We start from the raw sequence: 21,129 nt of genomic DNA, 5'->3' as shown, positions 1-21,129 counted from the left end.
GTGACGAAGTTGGTTCTAGGTGGGATTTGAACCAGTGACCCTCGGGTTGCGCACGGCCACTCTGCCACTGCGCCACGCCGTGTTTTGTCGTCAGTCAGCCAGTTGGCTGATTATTATCCATCCATTTTCTACCGCTTATTCCTTTTTTGGGGTCGCGGGGGGCGCTGGCGCCTATCTCAGCTACAATCGGGCGGAAGGCGGGGTACACCCTGGACAAGTCGCCATCTCATCGCAGGGCCTGATTATTATCTCTCTGTCTAATACAGAAATGTATTACACCTACTCGAGGAGAGGTCTTTGGTGATGACGTGTAAAGCATGCGCTCCTCGTCCGTGTAATTGTATATTCTTAAAAAAAATATATATATAGAAGTTCAAAAATCACGCAGAAAAAACAAAATACTGGGTAATAATTGATTTAAAATTATATATTAAAGGAAATGTATTTTGTTTTTTTTAAATATATGGTCCGTGAACCACAAAGAAAATATATAAAGGGTGATATCTCACTTTTCCAAATATTTTGGGACAAACGAGCTATGGTATTCTGATTAACAAAATATTTTTAAATTAAGTATTAATATTCAATACACCGTAAGTGACTTAGCGATGACATAGAATAGGTATCTGTGTGTCAGCTATTAGATTATTCGGTTGTTGTGTAAAAATGTGCGAGTGAGCTATTAACAATCGTGTATTCTACGCACTACGCCTGCGCTAACCGGCTTAAGAGTTTGAGGTCACTTCCTCCTTTTTACCATCGTGATAAAGATGGCGGAGCAAAAGTCGGTGCCGAGCGATTTGTATAAATGCGTGTACTCCTTTCTGATCGAGAACAAATTCTCAAAGGCGGCTCAGCAATTCGTCAAACAAATTAAAGTGGTAGGTATTCTGTGGAATGTGGACGTGAACGTGTCATGATTTAAATGCAAAGAAACCCGTGTGCGTGTGTGGCCACTTCACACGTGGATTGCAGAGATCAAACACGTGGTTTACGTTTATTATTGACTGATGAATTCATTTATTTTATTTTTGTTCAAGGGTAACTAATCTTATTGTTGCTCCTTTTGTATTTCTATGTATAGAGCCCACAAGATCCAAATGAGGAAAGTCTTCTTAAAATCTACGACTTCTGGGTGAAGTAAGTTGATACCCAAGTTATATTCGACAGTTCTATATTTTGTGTAGTACACAAAGTCGCAGTATTGCGTCTTGCAATAGAAGTTCAGTTTAATGTAGCTTTACCAGGGGTGAGCATTACATTAAATTAAATGATAAATGGGTTGTACTTGTATAGCGCCTTTCTACCACATTTACCCATTCACACACACATTCACACACTGATGGAGGGAGCTGCCATGCAAGGCGCTAACCAGCACCCATCAGGAGCAAGGGTGAAGTGTCCTGCTCAGGACACAACGAACGTGACGAAGTTGGTTCTAGGTGGGAATTGAACCAGGGACCCTCGGGTTGCGCACGGCCACTCTTCCACTGCGCCACGCCGTCCCAAAACATACCTCTGATAATAGCTCCCTATATTGTTGCTGTTGTGCAATAAGACACATGTACAGTGAAGAAAATAAGTATTTGAACACCCTGCTATTTTGCAAGTCCTCCCACTTAGAAATCATGGGGGGGTCTGAAATTTTCACGGTAGGTGCATGTCCACTGTATGAGGGATAACCTAAAAGGAAAATCCTGAAATCACAATCTATGATATTTTTAACAATTTATTTGTGTGATAAAGCTGAAAATAAGTATTTGAACACCAACATTAATATTTGGTAGAGTAGCCTTTGTGATTACAGAGGTCAAACAGTTCCTATAGTTCTTCACAAGGTTTGCACAGACTGCAGGAGGGATTTTGGCCCACTCCTCCACACAGATCTTCTCTAGATCAGTCAGGTTTCTGGCCTGTTGCTGAGTAACGCAGACTTTCAGCTCCCTCCAAAGATTTTCAATTGGATTTAGGTCTGGAGACTGGCTAGGCCACTCCGGACGGAACCTTGATATGGTTCTTACGAAGCCACTTCTTGGTTTTCCTGGCTGTGTGCTTTGGGTCATTGTCATGTTGGAAGATCCAGCCACGACTCATCTTCAATGATCTGACTGAGGGAAGGAGGTTTTTGGCCAAAATCTCACGATACATTGCTGCAGTCATCCTCTCCTTAATACAGTACAGTCGTCCTGTCTCATGAGCAGAAAAACACCCCCAAAGCATGATGCTACCACCCCCATGCTTCACAGTAGGGATAGTGTTCTTGGGATGGTACGCATTATTCTTCTTCCTCCAAACACGTATAGTGGAATTATGACCAAAAAGGTCAATTTTGGTCTCATCTGTCCACAAAACTTTCTCCCATGACTCCTCTGGATCATCCAAATGGTCATTGGCAAACTTAAGACGGGCCTTAATATGTTTTGGTTTAAGCAGGGGAACCTTCCGTGCCATGCATGATTTCAAACCATGACATCTTAGTGTATTACCAACAGTGACCATGGAAACCGTGGTCCCAGCTCTTTTCAGGTCATTGACCAAGTCCTGCCATGTAGTCCTGGGCTGATTCCTCACCTTTCTTAGCATCATTGAGACCCCACGAGGTGATATCTTGCATAGGGCTCCACTCTGAGATTGACCGTCATGTTCAGCTTATTCCATTTTCAAATGATTACTCCAACAGTGGACCTTTTTTCACCAAGCTGCTTGGCAATTTCTCCAGAGCCCTTTCCATCCTTATGGAGTTGTACAATTTTGTCTCTGGTGTCTTTGGACAGCTCTTTGCTCTTAGCCATTCTGAATGTTTGGGTCTTACTGATTGTATGGGGTGGACAGGGGTCTTTATGCAGCTAACGACCTCACACAGATGCATCTGATTCAGGATAATACAGTGGAGTGGAGGAGGACTTTTAAAGGCAGACTAACAGGTCTTTGAGGGTCAGAATTCTAGCTGATAGACAGGTGTTCAAATACTTATTTTCAGCTGTATCACACAAATAAATTGTTAAAAACATCATCGATTTTGATATTTGGATTTTTCTTTTTAGGTTATCTCTCATACAGTGGACATGCACCTACCGTAAACATTTCAGACCCCTCCATGATTTCTAAGTGGGAGAACTTGCAAAATAGCAGGGTGTTCAAATACTTATTTTCTTGACTGTATATCCTTATATAGGTAATTGTGTACATCGATAACATGAATCACAATGTAGTAGTTTTTTTCTAAAAGAAAAATTCAGTAGAACTTCCAAAGTTAACGCAATTTCGCGTTAACCATTGGTTCGGTTCCGCAGCGTGGGAAAATTTGGCTGCATTCAGTGTTTACTGATGAGCAACAAGCAGGAAAATGGCGAGCAGAATTCAACAAAGGAAAGGGTGCACTATGGAAATATCAGGTCCAATGCCATGGCAGGTTGTTCTTCAGACGAGTAGACACATTGTTGCTGTGAGTTGCTGCCACCTGGTGCTTCGCTTTCATTCAGTAAGGTAGGAGGAGTTAGACTATACTTAAGGTGCATTGATAATAGTACTGCAGAATAATCGACATCGAGAGTTTAATTGGTGAGATAAATAACTTCAAGAGGCTGAGTTTTTTAAAATTTTTTGTCCACTGTCAACGGCATTTGAGTGACAAATCTTAACAATCTGCATGTTGTGGTTTTAATTGACTTACATTGCATAGCTCTCCTGAATGCAAATGCTCCTACAGCAGGAATATACATGCTCCATTTCTACAAAACCCGGCAAGGCACCAAAAATAAGCGTGTATGTACTTTGAGTGTTTAGCTGTGTAAATACTAAAAAGCATAATGTTTAAACAACAACCCAAAGCAATTTCATTAAAGAAAACTAATTGTCCAGTCATGGTACTAAAAGTCTGAAAATTATCTGTCATGGGTACTGTAATTGATGATGAAAAAATATATATCTGCGATTATCACAATTATTTTAGTGTGTGTATGTATGTATATTAGAGATGCGCGGATAGGCAATTATATCATCCGCAACCGCATCACCAAAGTCGTCATTCACCCACACCAACATTTTATCAGAACCGCAACCGCCCGCCACCCGCCCGTTGAAATACATCAGAGGTCGGCCACCTCTACCACTCAAAGAGCTATTTAAACCCGTTTCACAGAGTAAAGAAGACAATGGGAGCCGCTAACGTTCTCACGAATATCCAATGGTGTTCATCCTGATGACAAGAATAAGGGCGTGCTGTGAAGCCATTGCCTTTGATAGTTGACACCTTCAACATGTACAAACCGATTGTTAGTCCAGCAACATGTTGTATGCAGCTTCCGCAGTTATACGTACAAGATTGAAGGGCATACTGGGTGATACAGAGTACTCTGATGGTTGTGATATAAACAATTTTAACACTTACTAATATGCGCCACACTGTGAAGCCACACCAAACAAGAATAACAAACACATTTCGGGAGAACATCCTCACAGTAACACAACATGAGCGCAACACAACAAATACCCAGAATCCTTTGTATCCGTGATACTACCTGAATATATTTTACACCCCCGCGTCCCCGACCCCGCCCACCTTACCGACGCACGGGGGAGGTTAAAATATATTCAGGAAATGTCACGGGTGCAAAGGATTCTGGGTATTTGTTGTGTTGCGTTTGTTGTTACTGTGAGGATGTTCTCCCGAAATGTGTTTGTCATTCTTGTTTGGTGTGGCTTCACAGTGTGGCGCATATTAGTAAGAGTGTTAAAATTGTTTATATCACAACCATCAGTGTACTCTGTATCACTCAGTATGCCTTTCAATATTGTGCGTGTCTGCGGAAGCCACACACAACATGTTGCTGGACTGTCAAGCAGATCGTACATGTTGTAGAAGGTGACAAAGCCAATGGTTCCATAGCATGCCCTAATTCTTATTAACTGGGTGACTGCCGGCAGTCAGTCTAGAGAATGTTTGCGTCTCCTATTGTCTTCTTCGCTTTGTGACACGGGTCCTAAATGGCCCTTTGAATGGTAAAGGATACCGATCCCTGAACCACGTATATCAAATATTTCCAAATGGTTCAGGAGCCTTCCTTTAAGGCAACACTTGCCTTGATCATTAAAAAGTTAAGATTCAAGGCCTGACACTATATAAATTATATACAATAATGCATATAAATATAATTTATTTCAACACTTTTATGTGCAGGAGGATAAACATTTACCTAATGTTATTTTGTCTCAAAGTTAATTAAGCGCTTTTAGTCAACTTGTCTATGACATTCTCTCTGACAGTGGCCTTTTAGGAATTGGATGAAATCTTGTTCTCTTAATGATACATTTGTGTGCTTAGATCTCCCCAAGCTAAAAAACGAAAAGCACTTGCTGACAAGACTGAAGCTGCTGGCCCATCAAGCAAGAAGGCAAAAAACAGCAAAGAGAGCTCCAGCAGTGAAGAGTCCAGCAGTGAGGAAGATGAAGCTAAGGCTAAACAAAAAAAGGCTACAACCGCTACTGGTAATATTACTGCAGAAATTATTTGCTAGTTGTATGTCGTAAGATTGAATTCATCAGCCATGTTTTTTTTTTTACACAGCCAAGGCAGTTAAGGCAGCAGCTACTAAAGCGGAATCCAGCAGCAGTGAAGAATCAAGTGAAGAAGAGAAGGCTCCAGCCAAAGCTCCTGTCAAGACTCCTGTTAAGGTAGCAATCAATCATTGCGTGTGACAAACATTGTTTTCAGAGGTATGACGATTAATCGATATGTAAATATTATTAAACCTGCGGGGGACCAAAACTGCCTTTTATAAAAATGTGAATTCCCTTCAGCATTTATATTGTACACTTTGCCGTGTGTAACTTGTTTCACCTCTAAACTCAGGTATGTTTTTGTAAGTCATGTATCACGTATCATCACATCCTGATGTACCAACTTGGGATGTGTCGATCGATCCGCCACCAATCAGTATTGGCTGATTTTTGTAAAAAAAAAAAGTATGCAATCGTCATTGCTATTTAATGTCTTATTTCGATCACAGACGCCGGTACCTTCTGGCTGACAAGAGGCTAGCAGATAATGTCTCCACACAGTTAAAGGCCTACTGAAATGAGATTTTCTTATTTAAACGGGGATAGCAGGTCTATTCTATGTGTCATACTTGTTCATTTCGCGATATTGCCATATTTTTGCTGAAAGGATTTAGTAGAGAACATCGACGATAAATTTTGCAACTTTTGGTCGCTAATAAAAAAGCCTTGCCTGTACCGGAAGTAGCAGATGATGTGCGCGTGATGTCACGGGTTGCAGGGCTCCTCACATCCCCACATTGTTTATAATCATAGCCACCAGCAGCAAGAGCGTTTCGGACAGAGAAAGCGACGATTTACCCATTAGTTTGAGCGAGGATGAAAGATCTGTGGATGAGGAAAGTTAGAGTGAAGCACTAGAAGAAGAAAAAAAGGCGACGGCAGTGGGAGCGATTCAGATGTTAAACACATTTACCAGGATAATTCTGGAAAATCCCTTATCTGCTTATTGTGTTACTAGTGTTTTAGTGAGATTATAAAATTATACTTGAAAGTTGGGGGTGGGGGGGTGGTAACCGCCAGTGTCTCTGATGGAAGCCATGGAGGAGCCAAGAAAGTCGCAGCTGCCTCTGACAGCTGCAGGAGGACGCAAGCTTCGCTCATGTCTCTGGTAAGAGCCGACTTATCACCACAATTTTCTCACCGAAACCTGCCGGTTGACATGTGGTAGAGAAAATGTTCGCTTGACCGCTCTGTTCCACATTAAAGTTTCACAATAAACAAAGAAACACCGGCTGTTTTGATTGCTAAAGGCAGCTGCAATCCACGCTTTCCCCCAACAGCATTCTCCTTCATAGTCTCCATTATTAATTGAACAAATTGCAAAAGATTCAGCAACACAGATGTCCAAAATACTGTGTAATTATGCGATTAAAGCAGACGACTTTTAGCCGTGAGTGTTGCTGGGATAAAATGTCCGCTCCAACCAATAACGTCACAAGCACGCGTCAACATAAGGGTCATTATTCCGCGACGTTTTCAACGAGAAACTTTGCGGGAAATTTAAAATTGCAATTTAGTAAATTAAACCGGCCGTATTGGCATGTGTTGCAATGTTAAGATTTCATCATTGATATATAAACTATCAGACTGCGTGGTCGGTAGTAGTGGGTTTCAGTATCAATCAATCAATCAATCAATCAATGTTTATTTATATAGCCCCAAATCACAAATGTCTCAAAGGACTGCACAAATCATTACGACTACAACATCCTCGGAAGTAGGACTTTAAGTTCCCCCTTAAATTAATAATAATCACCTCAGTTATGTCAAATAAACTTTTTCATGGTATCTAACTTATCCTTATCACTGGAGGACAAGGCTAAGCATGTCACACACTGAGCAAGCCACAGGCATACTAATACGTACCTAAGCTAACTGCTAAGCTTTTAAGAAGTGTAGATGTAATCACGTTACAGCAGAAAGTTAGAAGCTATTAACAGGGAATTAACTAGTAGATTAATAAGAGTTGAAAGAGAGCATAATAAAACTGTTGGTGTGTCAACATTGTCACACTTGGTACACGACACATAAGGGGAGGGTGTATCAATCCATAAATTGTTGGTGTAATTGATATATTGATATTGTTAAACAGTCAATAACACTAAACATAAATACATTTAGACATGCACAAGTAATTTGTGTGATCGGTATGGTATCGGCCAATCTCACTCATAGATGATTGAAATCAGCAGCATAAAACCCCGATTGGAACATTTCTGATATTCCCAGTCCCATTTATGACTTTTTATTTTGTATTTGAATACATTTATACTTTTTTATCGTGTAGGTTCCTGTGAAACCACCACTAGCAGCTGCAGGCACCACAAGAAAGAAAGACAGCAGTTCTAGCAGTGAGGAATCCGACTCTGAAGATGAACAGGCCGCCAAAGCTCCTCCAAGTGAGTGTCAAAGCCAAATTTCATCTTCACGAATGTACCCCATCGTCATTTATTGAACTCTGACTAACAGAGGCAGTGGCTGCTGCTAAGCCCAAGGGTGCTACTCCTGCTAAAGTAAAAGAAGAAAGCAGCAGTGAAGAAAGTTCTGAGGATGAGGAACCAGCCAAGGTGAAGAAGGTAAACATCTACGCAGCATTTACTCTGTAGGTCTAAGTGGACAATTTCTCACCTAGTTCCTGTATTTAATTTCAATTAAAGGGAACTGTGTTTTCTTTGGAATTTTGCCCGTCATTCACAGTGCTTATGTGAGACAAGAACACACTCTGACTCGTTAAACGCTAGCAAAAGTCAGCTAACAATGGAGCCAATGGAAGTCTCTATTTCGTCTATTAAAGGCCTGCTGAAATGAGATTTTCTTATTCAAACGGGGATAGCAGGTCCATTCTATGTGTCATACTTGATCATTTTGCGATATTGCCATATTTTTGCTGAAAGGATTTAGTAGAGAACATTGACGATAAAGTTCGCAACTTTTGGTCGCTAAGAGAAAAGCCCTGCCTCTACCAGAAGTCGCAGACGATGACGTCACATGTTTGATGGCTCCTCACATATTCACATTGTTTTTAATGGGAGCCTCCAACAAAAAGTGCTATTCGGACCGAGAAAACGACAATTTCCCTATTAATTTGAGCGAGGATGAAAGATTTGTGTTTTGATAGCGACGGTCTAGGAAAAAAAAAAAAGAAGTTAAAAAAAAAAAAAAAACATGATTGCATTGGGACGGATTCCGATGTTTTTAGACATATTTACCAGGTTAATTCTGGGAAATCCCTTATCTTTCTATTGTGTTGCTAGTGTTTTAGTGAGTTAAATAGTACCTGATAGTCGCTAACAGAAAAGCCCTGCCTTTTACTGGAAGTCGCAGACGATGACGTCACCCGTTGATGACTCCTCACATTGTTTTTAATGGGAGCCTCCAACAAAAAGAGCTATTCGGACCGAGAAAACTACAATTTCCCCATTAATTTGAGCGAGGATGAAAGATTTGTGTTTGAGGATATTGATAGCGACGGACTAGGGGGGTGGGGGGAAACGCAATTGCATTGGGATGGTTTCCGATGTTTTTAGACACATTTACTAGGATAATTTTAGGAAATCCCTTATCTTTCTATTGTGTTGCTAGTGTTTTAGTGACTTTAATAGTACCTGATAGTCGGAAGGGTGTATCCACGGGTGTCTTGAGGCCAGTGTCTGATGGAAGTCGACGGCAGCTGTACGGACGGCACAAGCTCAGCTGATCTCCAGTAAGTGGCGACTTTACAACAATTTTCTCACCAAAAACTGCTGGTTGACATTTGGTCGGAAACCATGTTCGCTTGACCGCTCTGATCCATAGTAAAGTTTCACCCCCGGGAATTTTAAACAAGGAATCACCGTGTGTTTGTGTGGGTAAAGGCTAAAGCTTCCCAACTCCATCTTTCTACTCTGACTTCTCCATTATTAATTGAACAAATTGCAAAAGATTCAGCAACTCAGATGTCCAAAATACTGTGTAATTATGCGGTTAAAGCAGACAACTTTTAGCTGTGTGTGTGTGCAGCGCTAATATTTCCTAACAGTCCGTGACGTCACGCGTACACGTCAGCTTTCCGCGAGGTTTTCAACAGGACATTTCGCGGGAAATTTTAAATTGCAATTTAGTAAACTAAAAAGGCCGTATTGGCATGTGTTGCAATGTTAATATTTCATCATTGATATATAAACTATCAGACTGCGTGTTCGGTAGTAGTGGGTTTCAGTAGGCCTTTAAGAGTTCTAAAAACCCAAAACCTCCTTTAACCTTTTATACACCCTGTAAGTATATCTCTAATGTAGTAACACACATTAATAATATGTAATATTTTGGTATTTTTCCCATTTTAAGCATACAGTGGCATATTAATTTCACACACATCTCAGCTTTTGCTATTCCCTTCCACAAAAATAACAGTATTACTCATGGCAGACTTCATGAAAGCCGACAAATGATCTAGAACTTTATATTTATTTTTGAGCATTATTATAAGGAGAATTAACTACAAGTTTTAGAAATTACGTGCTAAACATATCCAGATTTAGTAAAAGACTAAGCATTAGTAGCAATACTGCTAAGTGCTAAACAAGAAATACAAGCTATGAACATAATAAATGTCTGCTCTCACTGTAATGCTGACTAATTGGAAATTTACATCTTTCTGTTCAGATGAAGAACTATTCAAAATTGTCATGCATGTTTAAAAAAAAAAAAAATATATATAGTTTTTGTCTTTCTTGCCATCTCGGGATCTTAGTGGGATGTCAAAGTTTACTTATTTTCTCAGTTTATCGCCACAACCTTCTACTGCCCAGGTGAGAAGCATGATTTATAAGCTAGAATTAACTGTCAACAACTGAGGCGATGCCGCGGCTCGCTAGCTCAGCATGTCAATTGCTTGTATTTCGTCACGTGCCCTCTTCCCGGAAATGAAAACCAGTGGAGGTAGACCAAGCCAAGATGGCTGTTGTGCAGAAAACATCGCACAAACTATTCGAGTACGCAAGAGGCCTAGTTCTTCCTGAAAAAAGCAGATGCGAGCATAAATTCCAACTAAGCAATGGAAAAAATCCCTTTACTTTATGAAAAATAGATTTGTCGAGTGATATAAAGGAGTATATATCGGTAGCGTTTCCAAACGTGCTCCAGATATCATTCTACACAACAAAACAGATTAAAATTTAGAAAAGCAAACAGCATCTTTGTTTGCAGCTGAGTCAAGGAAATATACCAAATTTTTCTTGGGTTAGGTTGCATTTCATGATTTAACTTCGCGTCTACCACCATCTTTGTTGTTGCTGTTGGAAAGCGCCTTTTACGAATACGCGTGTTATTCCATTTTTCACGGTGGCAGAGGGGTTAGTGCGTCTGCCTCACAATACGAAGTTCCTGCAGTCCTGGGTTCAAATCCAGGCTCGGAATCTTTCTGTGTGGAGTTTGCATGTTCTCCCCGTGAATGCGTGGGTTCCCTCCGGGTACTCCGGCTTCCTCCCACCTCCAAAGACATGCACCTGGGGATAGGTTGATTGGCAACACTAAATTGGCCCTAGTGTGTGAATGTGAGCGTGTTATTCCAAACTTTATAAAAATAGAAATATAACTCTAAAGATTGTGTATGTGCTGAAAGCTTGATTTATGAATGCCACTTTTGGTAAAAGCTTAACTCTTTTAGGTTTTGCTCACGTTTTTTTAATTTTTATTTTGACTCACCAAGTTTGTACCTTTCAAAACACTTGTAGCAAAAATGCGTTTTGAGAAATGTTGAATGTATGTCAATCAAACCTTTTGAAAAAGTAATCACTGCAAACTTGTGCATTCTACGACTCTGTTCCCTAGGACTTAAAATACGTGCTACTTTTTTCAACGTCGTTTTATTAAATCATTCTTGATTTCCTCTCGAGGAACTCTTAAGAAACTTTTATCCTTTTTGTGATCTGAACTATTCGTACAGCCGCAAGCAAAGGGCAGTTTTCTTTGAGAAAGAAGAAATGGTGCCTAGTACCCATTGAGAATAGACGATGGCTTGACCACAAGGCATATTTAATGAGCCGGACGTGACATCTTTCTGCATGAGCTAGTTACCGCTCTGGGATCACGGTGCCGCTAAAAATAGTGTGTCTGTTATCGCCTAAAACAGTGGTTCTCAACCTTATTTCAGTGATGTACCCACTGTGAACATTTTTTTAATTCAAGTACCCCCTAATAAGAGCAAAACATTTTTGGTTAAAAAAAAGATAAAGAAGTAAAATACAGCACTATGTCATCAGTTTCTGATTTATTAAATTGTATAACAGTGCAAAATATTGCTCATTTGTAGTGGTCTATCTTGAACTATTTGGAAAAAATGATATAAAAATAATTAAAAACTTGTTGAAAAATAAACAAGTGATTTAATTATAAATAAAGATTTCCACACAAAAAAGTAATCATCAACTTAAAGTGCCCTCTTTGGGGATTGTAATAGAGATCCATCTGGATTCATGAACTTAATTCTAAACATTTCTTTACAAAAAAAGAAATCTTTAACAATAATTATGGAACATGTCCACACAAAAAATCTCGCTGTCAACACGGAATATTGCATTGTTGCATTACTTTTCACGGTTTATTAACTTACATTCATATTTTGTTGAAGTATTATTCAATAAATATATTTATAAAAGATTTTTGAGTTGTTGCTATTTTTAGAATATTTAAAAAAAATCTCACGTACCCCTTGGCATACCTTCAAGTACCCCCATTTGAGAACCACTGGCCTATAATAACATATATGCTAATACTTCTTTAATATTCAGGTCGCAAGATGTAAATAGAGTATTATTGGTGATTTGCAGATGTTTTAAAGGGCTTTATATGTGCAATAGAGTACGGCCATTAGCTGCATTGTTAGCCACCTCGTACTTGCCGTATTTCACGAATCAAAATTAATTGAAAAAATAAACCTGTGTTCTTGTCTTACATAATGATTATGAATGTGAGCAAAATTTAAAAAAAATTGCAGTTCCTCTTTATGACCTGTGTAATTCATATTTTGGTCACAAAATTGTGCCTTTTGAATCTTCAATTCAGTTGACGTTAGATTTGTTTCCTTGATAGGCTCCAGTCAAAGCTGTCCAAGTAAAAACTGTTGCTGCAGCTCCTGAATCAAGCAGTGAAGATTCGTCATCTGAAGATGAGGCGCCACCCGCAAAGAAACCCAAATCAGGTTAATCTTTTTTTTTTCTTTTAAAGATTGTACTATTTAATGATGCTCCTACTCCATACAAACAAGGATCCTAGGAAAACAGTATTCCTAATACAGTATTTTGGATGACCTCAGAACATGAGGTCATGTTTTCATTATTACATTTACCAATCCGCACTAACGTCACCTAAGTTGTTGGGAAAATTCCCCCCCAAAATAACGTTTTAAATTAATGTTTGCCTCTAAAGTAGCAAAAGTATTTGTGGACTTTTGTCATGTATACCTCTGCACATGCAATACCTGTGTTATTTGTAACACAACTACAGGTTTGTATCAATAACGGCTGTCACAAATAAGTTAAATGATTTGATTCAATCCATTTATTTTGACCATACATGCTCCTCCCCCTCTACCGCGGATGGTTACATGAAAAGAAGCTTGTTATAAAGTCAGTGATCAGGCTGATGCATACGTCAGTGCAAAGATGAGTGAGAAGACAGCAGTGGGACTTTAAATAAAACTGTGGCGACATTTTCAACAAATGTAGTGCATTCAAGTAAAATGTTTACAAAATTTCCCTGACTGACATTCTGACAATGCATTTGCATATTTGTCCAAATATTTGGGGTTTATTTAAATTATGCAAGCAAGTTACAACCTGAGATTAACGCACAATGTATCCAAATTCAAGTGTAATATTTTTGAAAATAAATAATTTAACAGCATTAGTATAAATGAGTGCTGGCAAACACTCCATATCCAGTATCCTGTTCTATACAGTGTTGCCATTGGTGTAATGATTATTTTTATTAGCTCGCTCCATGTTTTTTTTTTTTCGTATGAGCAATATTGATAGTAAGAATTGAACAAATCAGAGGTTGACCTAAATATATTTAAATGTACAAGCCTCACTATGTTTTCCTTGCTTCTGCCATTTCTTTAACTATGAGTCAACATTTTTTTTGATCCCCTACCTTTTCATATGTGCAGGAAAATACAGTGCAGTTCCACCTCCTACTTCAACAATCAAGAAGGCTCCAGTTGCATCAGCTGAACCTACCCCCGCTGTTCCTGCTAAATCTACAGTGAAGAAGCCTGCTGCAAAGGAATCCAGTTCTGACAGCTCAGGTAGTAAATATTCAAGTTAAAATGGCTAAAGATTTTATATTGTTTTAAAATTTGTGGCCCTCTTAGAATCAAGCTCAGAGGAAGAAGAGGTAAAAAAGCCTCCAGCCAAGATCACACCAGCTAAAGCGGCGCCAGTCAAACAAACCCCAGCAAAAAAGGACAAGTCATCAAGCTCAGGCAAGAAACTGCAGATTTTAAGCACGTTAGGTATGGGGTTGCAACTCGGGATGGGTAACTTTTTTTATAGGGTTTCCGTAAGGCATTAAAGCACATAAAAAGTAAATAAATGGATTTTGTCAAATTAAAACCTTATGTGGCATTAAAAAGCATTGAATTTCGATGTCCAGGGGCGTTAAAACATGTTTAACAATTGTAGGCCTGGGCTAATAGTCAATAAGTCAATTAATGTTGTTTTCACTGCTGGACTCTAGGAAGAGGTTCCGCAGCCTCCGTAGCAGAACCTCCAGGTTCTGTAACAGCTTCTTCCCTCAGGCCGTAAGACTCTTGAACGCATCATAAATATCCCCTCAACTCCCCCCAAAATGGATTAACTCGCTGGAATAAAAGACAATATAACATACATCCACAAACATGGACGCATGTGAAAAAGTGCAATGTATTTATCTGTACAGTAATCTATTTATTTATATCTGTACCATATTGCTTTTTTTTTTATCTTGCACTACCAAGAGCTAATGCAACAAAATTTCGTTCTTATTTGTACTGTAAAGTTCAAATTTGAATGACAATAAAAAGGAAGTCTAAGTCTAATCAAATGATGAATAAAAATGAACTCCTTAACTGTGCCATCATTGACAAATTGCTATGTCTTGTTTTTCTCAGTCTCTGAATTTTGCTGGGTCAGGTCTAAGTGCTGCTGGAGTGATGGCCCAGTGGTAGTGTTAGGGATGTAACTAGAACATTTTATCACGGTTATTGGTACCAAAATTAGTACCCTCACATGTTTGAAAACATGTTATGCAAGTCAAGAAAATAGGATGACGTTGACTACCGAAAAAAACGTAACCTTGTTTCTGCTTGTTTGCGGCACTTGAATATGAAGGAGGCTTTCTGGTAATGTGCTGCATCTTTGATGTAGTACTATTGTGAAATGTTAGCTAATTTTAACACCATGTCTTTTTCAGTATTAAATGATCACAAAACCTCTCTTGTCTTCTTCAGGCCCTTTACTCTCTTACTACCTTGTCATGGTTTTTCTTTGAGCTATTTCTCTCTGCACTCCGTCGTTCCTGATACACCACCCGCAGGGTGATTATACATCACTTCATATGCACTCTATTAAAGCAGTCTGCATATATTATTACTCAGACGAATCTTCAAAGCAACAAATTGCAAATGGATGCATTTTTGTAATCAATGAATTGTTGCAGCCCTACTTACGTTTTCTTACTTTCTTTGTAAAACTGCTGAATAGGATTTCCGTATGTATTAAAATTTGGTTTGTTTTTAACAGATTCTGACAGTAGCTCAGAAGATGAAGCTCAAGCAAAGCCTGCTGCTAAAGTGGCTGTTCCTGTGGCTAAACCTGCCACTCCTGCTGGAAAGGCTGCTGCAGCAGAAAGCAGTTCAGACTCTGACTCATCTGAGGATGAAAAACCTGCAAAGGCCAAAGCAACCCCAACTCAACCTGCTGCAAAGGCCGCAGTTCCTGCTGCAAAGGCCGCAGTTCCTGCTGCAAAGGCCTCAAAACCTGCTGCAAAAGCTGCTGCCGAGAGCAGCTCAGACTCTGACTCCTCTGAAGACGAGGAAGAACCAGTCAAAGCCAAACCGGCAAACACTAAACCTGCAACTACTCTTGCCAAAGCGGCTACTCCAGCAAAGGCAACGGCAAAAAGCAGCTCGGAATCAGAATCCTCATCCGAGGATGAAGAACCTACAAAAGCCAAGGCTGCAGTTAAACCTACTGCTAAGAAAGCCGCTACCCCAGCAAAGGCAGCAGCATCTAAAAGCAGCTCGGAGTCTGAATCCTCATCTGAGGAAGAAGAACCCACAAAAGCCAAGGCTCCAGTTAAACCTGCAGCTAAGAAAGCTGCTACCCCAGCAAAGGCAGCAGCAAAAAGCAGCTCGGAATCAGAATCGTCATCTGAGGATGAAGAACCCACAAAAGCCAAGGCTCCAGTTAAACCTGCTGCTAAGAAAGCCGCTACCCCAGCAAAGGCAGCGGCAAAAAGCAGCTCGGAATCAGAATCCTCATCTGAGGATGAAGAACCTACAAAAGCCAAGGCTGCAGTTAAACCTGCTGCCAAGAAAGCCGCTACCCCAGCAAAGGCAGCAGCATCTAAAAGCAGCTCGGAGTCTGAATCCTCATCTGAGGAAGAAGAACCCACAAAAGCCAAGGCTCCAGTTAAACCTGCTGCTAAGAAAGCTGCTACCCCAGCAAAGGCAGCAGCAAAAAGCAGCTCGGAATCAGAATCCTCATCTGAGGATGAAGAACCCACAAAAGCCAAGACTCCAGCTAAACCTGCTGCTAAGAAAACCGCTACCCCAGCAAAGGCAACAGCATCTAAAAGCAGCTCGGAGTCTGAATCCTCATCTGAGGAAGAAGAACCCACAAAAGCCAAGGCTCCAGTTAAACCTGCTGCTAAGAAAGCCGCTACCCCAGCAAAGGCAGCAGCAAAAAGCAGCTCGGAATCAGAATCCTCATCTGAGGATGAAGAACCCACAAAAGCCAAGGCTCCAGCTAAACCTGCTGCTAAGAAAACCGCTACCCCAGTAAAGGCAACAGCATCTAAAAGCAGCTCGGAGTCTGAATCCTCATCTGAGGATGAAGAACCCACAACGGGTAAGCAGACTGCTGCTGAGCCTGCCGTTAAGAAAGCAGCTCCTCCAGCAAAACCTGCAGCTGCTGCCGAAAACAGCTCAGATTCTGACTCCTCTTCTGAAGACGAGCCAGCGAAAGCAAAGGCAGTGCCCACTTCAAAGGCAGCCCCGAAAGCAAAACCTCCAGCAAAGGCAGCAGCCGCTGAAAGCAGCTCTGACGACTCCTCGTCCGAGGAAGATGAGGAACCTGCTAAAACTAAGCCACCTGCGACTAAAGCAGCCACTCCTGCAGCCAAAGCTAAACCTGCGGTGACAAAGGCAGCTGCACCTAAAGTGACCAAGAAACCTAGCAAGGCTGCAGCAGAGGAGTCCAGTGATGAGAGTTCAGACTCTGATACTCAAACCAAGAAGACACCTGCCAAGGCTGCCGTCGCCAATGGCATCGCTCTCAAAGCTGAATCGGCCAAGCCTGCGGAGTCTTCATCCAGCGAGAGCAGTTCAGATGAGGAAGAGGAAGCCGTCGTGAAGAGTTCTGTTAAAACTTCTACACCTGCAGCATCGAGCAAGCCAACAGCGGCTGCTCAAGACAGCAGTTCCTCCTCGGACAGCTCAGAGGATGAGGCGCCTAAAAAAGCTGCCACAGCGCCCAGCACTCCTAAAACCAACGGTAGGTGAAGACGACGACAAGCGCAAAGTCAAAATAACAAACTCTTCCTTCTTTCCCATTTGATGCAGGCACCAATGGAAAGCAGTCATCAGAAAGCGAAACTGAAGAAAAAGTTAAAAACAAGACTCCAAAAAATAAGAGAGCAACCACAACACCGCAGACCTTTCCTAAAGAAAATAAAAAAGTATGTTTTACTAAAGTCATTTAAAAAAAAAAATTTGCAAATGTAATACTAAGTCCCTGCAGGAGCGTTTTCTTGTGATTGTTTTTTTTCTTTAACCCAAGGATTTTTTGGATTATTGACAAACTAGTCACTCCAAATTAGGATCTGGTGGGCCTCTTTTCAGATTTTTTAAAAATGTGCCAAATTTTTTTCTAGTATTGCAATTGGTAGTGCAGGGTTTTTAAGTTTTGCAATACATTTTGATTTTCTCACTAATTAAAATGTGGAAATTTGCTGAAGAAAAAGTAATTTATGAACAAAAACGGACTGAAGAAAGCATTTGACCAACATGGGACACAAAAATGTGCAAAATAGGCTTTATTCAGTCCGCCCGTATTACTGTATGGAAAATATATTTTAGCCTTCACATGAACAAAATGTAAACCTTCACAATGAAAAGTCATTTGTAGTAAGGATGAGTAAACAATATAAAACATCTTACAGGACATTACTATAGAAATTACACTTTGGTTACCAGTTGTACACTGACTAAAGTATATCAAAGTTAATTTCTGGAATTGTAACTCGAAAAGATGTACTGTGGTAAAATATGTCAAAGGTTGTACTCACATTAATTAAGTACTGTATATGAAGATATGCTTAATTTCAATATTTTTTCATAAAGTGTAGATTTAAGCATAATTTATTACATACAGTGTGCTCCATCTGCTGGCATGTTTGTTGTGAACTCACAAACATAAAAAATAGTTTGTAAAACCACCACCAAAGGCTGTTTTAGTATCACTATTTCTTATTACTAATACTATTATTGTCCTACTGCTACTACTACTGTCATCTTTTCGTTACCACTAATTATGTCCTATTGTCTGGTATCTGCTCTGTCATCCACAAGTTAAACATGTTCTCGTTTTAAGGGTAAAAGTCGATCGTAAACATTTTTGTTTCAACACATGGCCTGTGGCTTACCCGCACTTTCGGTGAGAACATGAACTGTAGACAGTGATTTTGGTTTGGAATGAGTAAAGTCCAGGTAAACAAGGAAGTGAAGACATGGGGAGATGCAGGGACACATTTGATTGGTTAGACATTTGCATCGCGTTTGGTTGCAGCTGGGGCGAATTTAGTTAGAGAAAATGTCTGACAGAAATTGCGAGGCTGCGGTTAATTTAGTTGGGAGTGGTTGAATTTGCGTGGATTGGTGCAATCGGGAAATCCTGGATGGATTGAATAACAAATATGGAGGAAATGAAGATTTATTTTCAAATTCCTGCTGTCCAGAGTTAGACTGGTTTAAGAAAATGAATAAATAAAACATACAATTTCCAAAAGTGTTTAAAGCTGCTGCCAAGAAGGCTTGAAGTTTGTGTCATCGTGATGTCAAACTACACTTGTATTTTGATCATAATCGTGTTTTCAGACTAACGCACCATTCCGAAGAATAAGAGACGAAGATGTGGAGGTAGACCCCCGCCTTGCAGATAATTCTTTTGATGCAAAGGTAAGCTGATTTTTTTTTTTTTTAACATGACTCATTTCCTACAAGTGCAAACATTTGACACAACATGCATTATCACTGTGTGTGGTGATAGATTTCTTATACATTACCACCCTAAAGTCCATTTGTCTTGAATTTTCTCACAGGCCTTTTTACAAAACACCCTGTGTAACTTTGAGTGGTCTTTGGGGAAATGTCAATGAAATGCGGTAGTGCACTGGCAGAAGATTAGCTGACATGTCTGCATTCAACTGAAACGTCAAACAAGGCTTACTCGCTAAATAATGAATTGATTGTCTGTCTGATTGTAATTAGACAAACTTTATTGATCCACAAGGGAAATTGTTCCACGCAGTAGCTCAGTTTCAAAGGATGAAAAGGATAATGCAGGTATTAAGTAGACAAAAAATGTACCATAAATAAATAAATAAATGGGTTGTACTTGTATAGCGCTTTTCTACCTTCAAGGTACTCAAAGCGCTTTGACACTACTTCCACATTTACCCATTCACACACACATTCACACACTGATGGAGGGAGCTGCCATGCAAGGCGCCAACCAGCACCCATCAGGAGCAAGGGTGAAGTGTCTTGCTCAGGACACAACGGATGTGACGAGGTTGGTACTAGGTGGGATTTGAACCAGGGCCCCTCGGGTTGCGCACGGCCACTCTCCCACTGCGCCACGCCTACCATAGTAGCAATATAAAATATATATATATATATACAGTATATAATATATACTGATACATTATCATATTGCATTATATGTTTATATAATATATAACGAACGTAATGTAAAAATTGTCCGTCTACACATTATTCAGCACAGGTCCAACGGCGACTGGGGCGAGAAAGCAAACAATGTCCTCCGCTTCACTAAAGGCAAATCATTTCGCCACGAAAAGACAAAGAAGAAGAGGGGAAGCTATCAAGGCGGCGCCATCTCCACCACAGTCAACTCTATCAAGTTTGACAGCGATTGAACAATGTCTCCTTCTTTTCTCCTTTCGCCTGAACCGTGCGACGACGCAGGCTGCCCGTCGCCTGTACGGGTATGCTTTTTTCCTGGCCTAACATTAAAGCAGCACACGACCTGCTTGATAATCCACTTGCAGGCTGGCTCACAGGCAACACTGAGTGGACTGATGGTGTTAGAAGAATGCACGATGACCGTATATAGCCACTAGGTGGCTTAAGGCAGCCATACATACAAATCTGATAAGAATTTTTTTTTTTTTTTTTGCAATTATGAATGACAGCCATCAAACTTTTGTTTTCTGTTTTTTTTTATCATGTTTTCTCAAGTGTCTAATTTCTCTTATCTTTAATGTGAATATCGGCGAGGGGTTGTCCTTGTTTTTACTTTAACTCCGCATGGAGGACATTAGTACATTTTATGCGGCGTATTAACTGTTTTAAGACCTCATGGTATGTTGAAATTCTATGTTTGCCTCCTGTGATTTAGTAGTAATCAACAGTTTAAACTTGTTACTGTACTTGTTTTCTAACCAGAACTAAATAAAATATTGAAAAATACTTGATTTGGTTGTAGGTTTTAAAACAAATTATACAGACATTAGTCAGAATGATCTACAGCTGAAGGATTTAAAAGTATGAGGTGGGTCTCAGGAAAGGAAGAAATGCATGTCTAGCATTAAAAGATTACAGTTGGTACAAAATGTGGCTGCTAGACTTTTGACAAGAACAAGAAAGTTTGATCATATTACGCCTGTACTGGCTCACCTGCACTGGCTTCCTGTGCACTTAAGATGTGACTTTAAGGTTTTACTACTTACGTATAAAATACTACACAGTCTAGCGAGATCCTATCTTGCCGATTGTATTGTACCATATGTCCCGGCAAGAAATCTGCGTTCAGAGAACTCCAGCTTATTAGTGATTCCTAAAGCCCAAAAAAAGTCTGCAGGCTATAGAGCGTTTTGTGAAGTGAAGTGAATTATATTTATATAGCGCTTTTCTCTAGTGACTCAAAGCGCTTTACATAGTGAAACCCAATATCTAAGTTACATTTAAACCAGTGTGGGTGGCACTGGGAGCAGGTGGGTAAAGTGCCTTGCCCAAGGACACAACGGCAGTGACTAGGATGGCGGAAGCGGGAATCGAACCTGCAACCCTCAAGTTGCTGGCACGGCCAC

At 40.2% G+C, this 21,129-nt stretch overlaps 1 protein-coding gene across 2 annotated transcripts; it reads left to right on the top strand.

Moving 5' to 3' along the window:
• The first annotated feature begins 737 nt into the window (after nt 1–737).
• nolc1 (nucleolar and coiled-body phosphoprotein 1) lies at nt 738–20,509 on the top strand. Of its 2 annotated transcripts, none has more exons than XM_061910499.1 (13): nt 738–881; nt 1,085–1,140; nt 5,324–5,487; nt 5,567–5,673; nt 7,847–7,958; nt 8,029–8,135; nt 12,628–12,736; nt 13,706–13,843; nt 13,910–14,020; nt 15,318–17,291; nt 17,360–17,475; nt 18,893–18,973; nt 19,803–20,509. In XM_061910499.1, the coding sequence occupies exons 1-13, from the start codon at nt 771–773 to the stop codon at nt 19,851–19,853; spliced, it is 3,237 nt and encodes a 1,078-aa protein (XP_061766483.1). In that variant the 5' UTR covers nt 738–770; the 3' UTR covers nt 19,854–20,509. The 2 variants fall into 2 exon arrangements, with proteins under 2 accessions (XP_061766483.1, XP_061766482.1); XM_061910498.1 differs by having other exon boundaries at nt 19,798–20,509.
• The last annotated feature ends 620 nt before the right edge of the window (nt 20,510–21,129 follow it).

Source organism: Nerophis ophidion, linkage group LG09 (assembly GCF_033978795.1).
Source record: "Nerophis ophidion isolate RoL-2023_Sa linkage group LG09, RoL_Noph_v1.0, whole genome shotgun sequence".
Classification (NCBI taxonomy): domain Eukaryota; kingdom Metazoa; phylum Chordata; class Actinopteri; order Syngnathiformes; family Syngnathidae; genus Nerophis; species Nerophis ophidion.
The sequence above is the reverse complement of the archived record's forward strand: the minus strand, read 5'-3'. Positions and strand labels throughout refer to the sequence as shown.